At 31.3% G+C, this 11,551-nt stretch overlaps 1 protein-coding gene across 1 annotated transcript in view; it reads left to right on the forward strand.

The window, feature by feature from the left end:
- The window catches only part of LOC137630849 (A disintegrin and metalloproteinase with thrombospondin motifs 10-like), a 47,518-nt gene extending 44,418 nt beyond the window's left edge, over positions 1-3,100 (forward strand). The window contains 4 exon segments of the mRNA XM_068362396.1: positions 1,396-1,479; positions 1,481-1,516; positions 1,518-1,547; positions 2,458-3,100. Of these exon segments, the coding sequence (XP_068218497.1) occupies positions 1,396-1,479; positions 1,481-1,516; positions 1,518-1,547; positions 2,458-2,532 (225 nt within the window). The 3' untranslated portion in view covers positions 2,533-3,100.
- The last annotated feature ends 8,451 nt before the right edge of the window (positions 3,101-11,551 follow it).

Raw genomic sequence — 11,551 nt, forward strand, 5'->3', positions numbered from 1 at the left:
TAATCACAGCTCCATACGAGTGGATGGGTTTTACCTATCAGGATATGTGTATGCATATATATGGGAAGTGTCACTGAAAATGATGGTTATATAATTACGATTTTATTTACTTTTTTTGCTTGTGTTTATTCATTTATCTATTAATTCATACACTCATTAAATAATGCCGTTCGCTATACAAAGCCCTACACGTTACTGCGTATTCCTCGTGTTAAACAACTTAATTGCCGTAAATGAGACCATCTTATTATGACATCAACATTTTATGACATGACATTTTCTTACCAATATATATCTATTGTCAAATAAATATTTGTCGGATAACTCAGGAGGTGGGGAAATAATTGAGAAACTCTCATTGCTCATAGGATTTCTCTGCTATCATTCTTTATTCACAGCATTTGCAGCAAAAAAAAAAAAAAAAAAATTTACAAAGAAACAAATAAATAAATTGGAAGTATAGAAGATAATTAAAATGATGTTCAATTCATATTAAAGAAAGAAATAGACTGGACGTATAGAAGATACTTAAAATGATGTTCAATTTTCAACCATTGTTTGACTGAATTCAAAATAGAGTTGTTCTGAATCATGAATCGATAAATCAAAATTGGGCAACTGGCCCATTTTCCAATTAACCTCTAAATAAATGTACAAATGTTATTTACTAAGATTAATTCAATATAAATACTGTCATATTTTCATCAAGTGAGTTAAAATTGATGTGAATATGTTGTGCTTTAATGTTTAGCTTAGTAACATCTACATATTCTGAGCGATTATAGAATGAAAGAGATAAACTGATTTGAATAGTGAGCTAATCTTTATAAATGTTTAAAAGGTATTTCCTCTTTACCACGAAAAAGAGAAAAAATTACTATTGGTATACTATGTCTGGGTGAGGAAAGAGACTGCTTTGTACCTAATCTTTTGAATACAGAAACCCTGAAGGGTATATCTCCGTAAGAGGCTATTGCAATCAGACCGGCTTGAACGGTGTACTGTAAGCAAAACTAAGTATTTGTTGCACATACTTTTGTTTTTGTTTGCCACTTAACCTCCATTTCCGGTTCTTTTCTTTTATTTTGCTGTCCAAGCTCTTGTAACATTTACTTTATATTACAACTGTGGGTTTTCTACCACGTGCATCTTGAAGCTGAATAGCTTCCCCCAGTCCCAAAGCCGAGTATGAAGCATAAATTCCAAAAATTCTATCAAACCAATCTTGAAGATAAAGCCTCAAATGGAAAAGGTCCACACAAGAAAATAAATAAGCAAATTAAAAAAAAATAGATCACTACGTTTTGAATCATTTTGGAAAAAAAATGTGCTTGACATCCTATTACTTGCTCTTATCAGTGAGCATATTATCTACCGAATCTTGCTTATTTCTAGGGAGAGAGACAGGCCAAGGAGTTGCAGGAGCCCGACCCGGAGTGGGACGTTCACGTGTACCAGAATGCCCCTCCCAGACCCTCCAAACAACACCGTGCCAGAACAGGTGGCACGGATCTTCGGAGCTTTCTGAAAACATGGATCCGATTCAGGTGATTAGGGAGTCCTTTGTTTTGTTCATTTCTATTTGACTAAGCCATTTAGGAAGGATAGATGCAGTTGGTATTTTATATGAGCTCATTAGTTTAAGTAGGGAGCAGGGGCTTTAATAGCCGCATCTCAAAAGGACCTGCTAAAAAGAATAGAGTAAAACACTGGTCGTTCCATATATATGAGAGAGAGAGAGAGAGAGAGAGGAGAGAGAGAGAGAGGAGAGAGAGAGAGAGAGGAGAGAGAGAGAGAGGAGAGAGAGAGAGAGATATATTGTGCAGATCCAGTCCTACCAAAGCCGGTATATATTATTTTTTGGTACTAATACATATAAACTCTACCCATATATATATATATATATATATATATATATATATATATATACATTCATAAAGTATATCTATCTATCTATCTATCTATCTATCTATCTATCTATATATATACAGTATATATATATATATATATATATATATATATATATATATATATATATATATATATATATATATACATATATATATATATATATATATATATATATATATATATATATATATGTATATATATATATACATGCATGCATACCCACACGTGTCTTTTATGTCTGTTCTTGTGTAAATGTTTATAAATCAACATTGGACCTGCAAAACTTTGGCTGTCTGCTGTTACTGAGGCTTATTGAGATTGAAATATGACCCATTTTAGACGTTGTCATATCACGCTAACTCAACATGTCCTACAAAATCATTGCATTCTTCTTTATAAGATCAACAGACCCCAGAATGGAAACCAGTTTGAACATTAAAAAAGAATTGAAAGAACTTAAAGTATATATATTTCCAGAGTAGTATTCTGAACGCAAGGTGTGAATTTAATCTCGCCCAATTAAACAATTTTTTTTTCTTTCTGCAGCAAGAACCTCTGGATCTGACCCATGAGGACGACGAGGATCTCTGGGAGGACAACGACTACTATCATCCCCACTAAGCTGGCCTTACGCCAGCAGGAGTTCTTGCTCTCAGAGCTATCTTTACCCACTCTAGTCAGTGTTGCCAGTTGGGCGAATCTAAAAATCCCCAAAACTCGTGATAAATAATCCCCAAAACAACCCAAAAATCCCCAAGTCCACAAATAAATTTCTTCTGATTCTGTAAGCTTTACTAAATCTGTATAGAAATTACTCACTTTACTGCATATAAGTGCAAGAAAACTAATTGTAACAATATAAAGGTTTAATCATCTCTGTCTCTTCATAGAAATTTGTACAGAATATCCCCATCAGACACCCAAAGTCCCCAAATCTAGGGATAAATCCCTATATCTGGCAACACTGACTCTAGTCACCGCAGAGATTCCGGGCGAAAGAAGCCTCGCCGCCTGATGACGTCATAGCAAATTATGTTGTCTCTCAGCTTAACAGCAGTCAAAACGCATCCCCTTAAAGTGATTGTAAGTTAGTATAGTTTTAAGTTTGTAAGGGGCTGTATTGTGACCTCTGCTAACTTGGAAGACAACGTGGTTGGCTATGACGTCATCAGGGGTGGGGCTTATTTCACCCGGAATCTTTGCGGCGACTATAGACAGCTCCAACTTTGTTACCTAGGAATTTTCGTCAACGTTTCTACAAACAACGTTCGTGAAGGAAGCCAGACGGCCTTACTTTCGATTCCTGAGTTAAACTTGATGCAACAGTACGTCCTTTTGGGATAAACCCTGGTTACGGGCGATTTATCGAATCTATTGAATTTTGGAATATAAAGTTTCCTTATATATGTGTAAAGGGCGCTCATTGGGTTTCTGTTAACAGGGAATCGGTTAGTTCTTTTGAGGGTTATGGTGAATCATGTTATTTTGTCTTTAGGTGTTATGATTCATATTTCTATATCAAAATGGGTTTTTATGAACGCTTTTGTATACCATTACTTCATTGAAATGAGAGAGAGAGAGAGAGAGAGAGAGAGAGAGAGAGAGAGAGAGAGAGAGAGAGAGAGAGAGAGAGAGTGTGGAGCATTTCAGATAATTTTGAGGTAGAATTGTTGTAGGATGATTAACTATTTAATAATATATAGTTATGAATATTTAGAAATATTGGGATGAAGATATCATTTAGCTGTTATATGCACTTTTGTTTATCTGTTGTGATAACATTTCCTAATCATTTTCTAATTCTTTATATTATGACATATAAAATTCAATGACAGGGAAATGGTAGTCTATAAAATAAAGAAACTTAGAAAATTTTTTGTATCAAAATCATTCAGTTTTGATTAAAGATTTTCATTTCGAAGTTGGAGCAAATGGTTCTTGCAATGAAGCAACAACCTTGAGAAGAGAACTTAAGATAGCACCTATGCTAAAAATCATTATCTCTTCATGTCCTTTAGGTTTCGTAATAAATTAAAAGTAAATTTGTAACTTGATAGATTGACCACCAATAAATGCAAGACGCCTTTGACACGAGTTTTTTAAGGTCATTATTGGAAATAGCCATAGGCTTTCCTGGTCGTTACAATCTTCTGTAATCGTTACTGAACATTGCAGCAGATTTCATTCAGGTTTCCTAATAAATCAAAAGTAAATTTGTAACTTGATGGATTGACCACCAATAAATGCACGACGCCTTGAACACGAGTTTTTTAAGGTCATTATTGGATATAGCTATAGGCTTTTCTGGTCGTTACAATCTTCTGTGATCGTTACTGAACATTGCAGCAGATTTTATTCAGGTTTCCTAATAAATCAAAAGTAAATTTGTAACTTGATGGATTGACCACCAATAAATACGAGACGCCTTTGAAATGAGTTTTTAAGGTCATTATTGGAAATCGCCATAGGCTTTTCTGGTCGTTTACAATCTTCTGTGATCGTTACTGAACATTGCACCAGATTTCATTCAGGTTTCCTAATAAATCAAAAGTAAATTTGTAACTTGATGGATTGACCACCAATAAATGCAAAACGCCTTTCACACGTTTTTCAGGTCATTATTGGAAATAGCCATAGGCTTTTCTGGTCGTTACAATCTTCTGTGATCGTTACTGAACATTGCAGCAGATTCTATGAGTCTGATAAGAACAGAAAAAGAGCTCAAATGAAACCGAAAATTGAATAATTACAGTTTCATCATTACATTCGCATCAGTTTTCTGAATTCAGGCATTAAACGCCCAACTTAATATCCTTTTCATTACCGTCATCAATTTCGTACTGGTATAACGTGTAATCCAATCAAGGACCCGTAAGGTAATGCCATCAGTTCACAGGAAATAATATTGCTTAATGTGACATGATTCTAATTAAATTATTGTTTATTGCACATACTTCGTAACTTCCTGTCGATCAAGTGAGTTACGAGATTAATTTATCTAATTTTCGTTATTTATTTCGTTCGTTTATTCAGTATTATTGTTGTCCATTGTGTGTTTGAACTTGTTTCTGAAGATTATGGAAGATGATAAAATGTCTGTTATTCTTATGTTGTTATTTTGGAAGTAAAAGAACTTATTGAACCGTATCTTATTTTCCTGGAATATTATTTGTTGAACAAATTCAAAAGTAAGCAGAATCGACAAATAATATTGGGTGTCACTTCAAATTGTTGGGGTTACTTCAGTACCAGCTGAACTTGGCTGAGTCCCTGGTTAGGCTGAAGGAACGTAGAGAGTAGAGGTCCCCTTTTTTGTTTTGTTTCATTGTTGATGTCGGCTACCCCCCAAAATTGGGGGAAGTGCCTTTGGTATATGTATGTATGTACTATACATTTTCACATCAACTATTTGTACTTCAACTTAGAATTTAATTGAAAATTAGGAAAAATTATGTATCCATACTAATTATTGCTTAATGAGAAACGGGGTTACTTAACATCAGGTTAAAACAATAGTACGATTTTAGTGATAAACGAATTGGCATAAAGATTTTTTGGCTCTTCAACTAAAGGGCATAAAAAGAGAATATTCGCTATTAAGGATGAGAGCTGGACTGAGGTTCGAGACCCGCTCATGTTCGATAGTTTTTTTTCAGTATCTGGACCAGACCATCCTTGAGAGCTGATGATACGGAGTTTGGGGGAGCCTATAAGTCTACCTAATGAGTTATCAGCATCCATTGCCTGTTCCTATCTGGTTCTAGCTTGGGTGAAGAAGGGGCTTGGGCAGTGATCATACACACACATACACATACACACACATATATATATATACATATATACATATTATATACATATACATATACATATACATATAAATATATATATATATATATATATATATATATATATATATATATATATATATATATATAAATATATATATACATATATATATATATATATATATATATATATTTATATATATATATATATATATATATATATATATATATATATATATATATATATATATATATATACAATATATATGGTAAGTCTCTAAAGCATTGCCACTGTCCCTTGCCTCTGCCATCCTTAAGCGACCTTTAAACATATGCAAGTTAATGAAAAAATGATAATTTAACCGCTAAGTTTCCGAGGCATGACCTTTTTCCACAGCAAAGACCTTGATTACCTCAACATGGTTCACCTTTACGTAGGGAATTTGCCGCGTGAAGCCTCAGCTTTAACTGAAGGGTACACGAAAATGAACTAGAAAATGAAGTAGAAAATGAAGTGCCAGACGCTTCAAATGTCGGGTAATTAAGTTGATTATATTCTACTTTCCTTTAAAAAAAGCATCACTATCTCATCATATAATGGATATTTGTTTGATTATGGAATAAACATGTGCTTCTGTTAATTTGCTTAATGTCACACATACGAGCGAGGAATAATGTTAGATCTCATTGAGCTTTCTTACTCTGGTAAGGCAATATGTATATCAAACTATAAATACAACCTAGAGCACATACATATGTATGTAAGTGTATATGTGTATATATATATATGTATATATATAAATATATATATATATATATATATATATATATATATATATATACATATATATATAATTATGTATATAAATATATACATACATATAAATATTACTTAAATGCATAATATCTACATATTTATACCTATATATATATATATATATATATATATATATATATATATATATTATACTGTAGTCATGTGTCCGGGAACCAAAATATAATATTATATATATTACAGCTGGTAAGTTAAACAACCTCTCGAGTTCTAAACTCACCTGTTTGTTTTTATATCAAATATGTTAAACTTGCAAATATTAATACCAGAGCTCTGAGACAGATATATAACTCCCAGACAGCAATACATAAAAACACTGAATATCTAAAGATATCTTAAGAACACTCAAAACAAAACTGGGTAATTATTATTACAATCTATTCAAACAACTTCTTACTTCGATTCTTTAACAGGATACGAGCGAGTATGAAATAAACACTGATGATTGAAATAATGCGCTCTTTACAAAAATAAATATATTTTATATAAATTACAACACTTTGAAAGAATTTGCATAAAAAAGAAATAAATTACTCGAAATATTAAGTCTGAATAAAACTTAGATTAAGACAAAAGAAATGTTACAATCTGAAAATTATATAATCACTTGACTTAAAATATTAAATCTGACTAAAACCTTAGACTAAGACAGAAGAAATAATTACATTCTAATGCTTAAACACTTAAAGAACTCTCACCACAACACAATAAATTTAAAATCCCCTTCTTCATCTTTCGTATCGTTTCAACGCACAATTTACTTTGGGGCACAAAATCACTTTGGAGAGGACACATTAAAGGCACTTGGAGAGAGAGAGAGAGAGAGGGAGCCACTTTGTTTCTTTCACAGGACGGCTGTTTCTCTTCTACTGTATGCAGCCCTGTGGGGCGCATATATATGAATTTAGTAACTTCTTGAATATTCTAATATATTATTCTTGTGATTTGAAAAAAAGGGTAAATCTAACACTAGGGTTTTCGAAAACCTTCAAAAACACGTAGCAAATATAAGAATTGCGGCTTTTCTCACAAACAAGTCACAATACCTCATAAAATTATAATATATATATATATATATATATATATATATATATATGTATATATATATACAGTATATATACATATATATATATATATATGGGAGAGAGAGAGAGAGAGAGAGAGAGAGAGAGAGAGAGAGAGAGAGAGAGAGTCTCCGATCACAAAAGATGTTTTTCTAAGTATACAGTAGTTTTTCGTGATAGTTGGTTTTACTTGATTTGCTGTACGTGCAATATATATATATATATATATATATATATATATATATATATATATATATATATATATATATGTGTGTGTGTGTATATATATACATATATATATACACATATATATACATACATACATATATATATACATATATATATGAATATATATGTACACACACATACATATATATATATATATATGTGTGTGTGTGTGTGCGTGTATTATGATTTTTGCAATCATAAAATCATCATCATCATCATCATCATCATCATAAAGTCATTGCCGCTATTCATCTCGTATCATTTAGACTGCCAAGTCTTTTACAATACACGATTCGTAATTTAATCTTATATCTCGTAAAACTTACAGATAACGCTCATGAACTGATACTCGAGCAGCCCCTCGATAAAATGGAGCAGGTTTTATCAAAGATTAGATAAACATCTTTCAAGCCTCTTACACTTTCATTCATAGCAATGTATGCATTACTTTGTTTCACCCTTTATCAATATAAGGAACAAAAAGGGGACATCTCTAAAAAAGGGGCTTCTTTTTTTGTGGCAATCTTTAAAATCGACAAGTATTTTTCTCCGTCTCTCTTTCTTTATATATATATATATATATATATATATATATATATATATATATATATATATATATATATATACACATATATACATGTATATATATATATATATATATATATATATATATATATATATAAATATATGTATATATGTACTGTTTATATTTACATACATACATACATACATATATATATATATATATATATATATATATATATATATATATACTGTGTATATATATATATATATATATATATATATATATATATATATACATATATATATATATATATATATATATATATATATATACATATACTGTATATATATATATATATATATATATATACATATATATATATATATATATATTTAAATATATATATATATATATATATATATATATATATATATATATCAATGATGCAGATTTCATATAAATAAAAATGTATATATATATATATATATATATATATATATATATATATATATATTTATATTTATATATGTATACATATACATATGTGTGTATATATATATACATAATTTATACACATATATATATATACATATATATATATATATTTATATTTATATATATATACATATACATATGTGTGTATATATATACATAATTTATACATATATATATACATATATATATGTGTGTGTATGTGTGTGTACGTTTACATACTCCATAAATCCTTTTAAATCAGATTTCATATTAAGGCCAGGTAGTGATGTATTCTTGCAACTCCAACTATAAATGGGCAGCTGGTGCACTGGGGACCAATGTGGGAAATACAAGCGGTTGAGGTAAATTCTTTAGTTCACATAAAAAAAACGATTTTGTTCTTGATCAACGCCACTAACGTGTTCGTGTGCTTGTTTTTATACTTCAATTTATCCATTCTCATCTTATTTGTTCATTTGTTTGATAGCCTCCCCCAACTAACAAAAAAGCTAAATATTTTTTTCAATGGATTCTGATGAAATTTTATTGATATGTGCGTAACGGATCAAAAAAGAATTCGTTATATTTCATCATATGGCTTATGTTTGAAGGTGTGTGTGTGTGTGTGTGTGTGTGTGTGTGTGTGTGTGTGTGTTCGAACGCTTTCTACTTTAAGCAAGTGATCTTGTGTCAACGTGTGTCCTTGTCTTGAAACTGTTATCCAAGTTAAACCAGTGATAGTGTACTACTGATAAAGAGAATACCTTAAAACTGGTCTTTCATCGGGAGTTCTGCTATCAAACATTTCTTACAACTGTTACATGAATAACAGTTTAGATATGGGGCATGGTATAAAACTGTGGTTTAACTGCATCTCTGATATTGAGTTTATTTTGAAACTATTCGTGGAACAACATTTCTAACATGACAGATATTTTAAGCTGCTATCTGAACGAGAGTTAATTTTATTTTGAAACTATTATTGGAACAAAATTTCTAACATGAAAGATATTTTAAGCTGCTATCTGAACGAGAGTTAATTTTATTTTGAAACTATTATTAGAACAAAATTTCTAACATTACAGATATTTTAAGCTGCTATCTGAACAAGAGTTGATTTTATTTTGAAACTATTATTGGAACAAAATTTCTAACATTACAGATATTTTAAGCTGTTATTTGAACAAGAGTTACTTCTTTGGGGATGATGTGGATTTTTTAATAAAAGCTTTAATATTAGACGAGTCTCTTGACTTTTATTAGAAAATTTCAGACATCAATCATATCGTATTATTTTTACTTGAATAAGAATTCTAGTAACGAGTATTTTAGCATTTGAATAACAGCTGATAACGGAAAGATATCTGAACTCTCCACTATTGGCTAGTAACGTGAGCTCACTGTTAAGGAATTCAATATTAACATTATTAAATTAACATTATTCACCTATTATGAAGTTACTCTATAATAGATTGATTTGCAATATTTGAATCTCTTCCTCAAGAAATTACTTTTATAAATATCTTCGGTTTTCATATATCTGAAAATAATGATACTGCTAATATGTTACGTGATTAATGATAACAATCATTAATTGCTCATTTAATAATGAGATAGAAACTCATAATAATTACATGCTAACTATTTTCTTATCCTTTTCATAGATAGGGTTGCGGTGGGCCTGCCTAATGAACTACCGGACTGGGTTTTGAGTCAGCTCAAACTCGATAGTTTATAGTGTGTGCCACCTTACCATCCTTTTGAGCATAGGATGAAGGATTTTGGCGGAGCCTATAGGTCTACGTGCTGAGTCATCAGCAGCCATTGCCTGGCCCTCCCTGGAACTAGCTTAGTTGGAGAGGGGACTTGGGCGTTGATCATGCTGTGTGTGGTCATTCTCTAGGGCATTGCCCTGTTAGGTAGGGCGTTATCATTGTCCCTTACCCTTGCTATTCATGAGCGGAATTTGAGCCTTTATAAGTTATGCTGCTTATAATTCTGATTACTATTTAACTATGGGTTTATTAATGAGTTACCAAGAAATCGTTGCCCTTATTTATCATAGGGTTACTGCAATTAAAAGTAACCATATCCCCAAGAGCTACAATATTCAGCGGATGTGATTCAAAACAAATCAAAACGTTTGCTGTTAAGAAACCATATCCCCAAGAGCTACAATATCCAGTGGATTGGATCCAAAATAAATCAAAACGTTTGCTGTTAAGAAACCATATCCCCAAGAGCTACAATATCCAGTGGATTGGATTCAAAACAAATCAAAACGTTTGCTGTTAAGAAACCATATCCTCAAGAGCTACAATATCCAGTGGATTGGATCCAAAACAAATCAAAACGTTTGCTGTTGAGAAAACATATCCTCAAGAGCTACAATATCCAGTGGATTGGATCCAAAACAAATCAAAACGTTTGCTGTTAAGAAACCATATCCCCAAGAGCTACAAAATCCAGTGGATTGGATTCAAAACAAATCAAAACGTTTGCTGTTAAGAAACCATATCCCCAAGAGCTACAATATCCAGGGGATTGGATCCAAAACAAATCAAAACGTTTGCTGTTAAGAAACCATATCCCCAAGAGCTACAATATCCAGTGGATTGGATCCAAAACAAATCAAAACGTTTGCTGTTAAGAAACCATATCCCCAAGAGCTACAAAATCCAGTGGATTGGATTCAAAACAAATCAAAACGTTTGCTGTTAAGAAACCA

Source organism: Palaemon carinicauda, chromosome 39, assembly GCF_036898095.1.
Source record: "Palaemon carinicauda isolate YSFRI2023 chromosome 39, ASM3689809v2, whole genome shotgun sequence".
Classification (NCBI taxonomy): domain Eukaryota; kingdom Metazoa; phylum Arthropoda; class Malacostraca; order Decapoda; family Palaemonidae; genus Palaemon; species Palaemon carinicauda.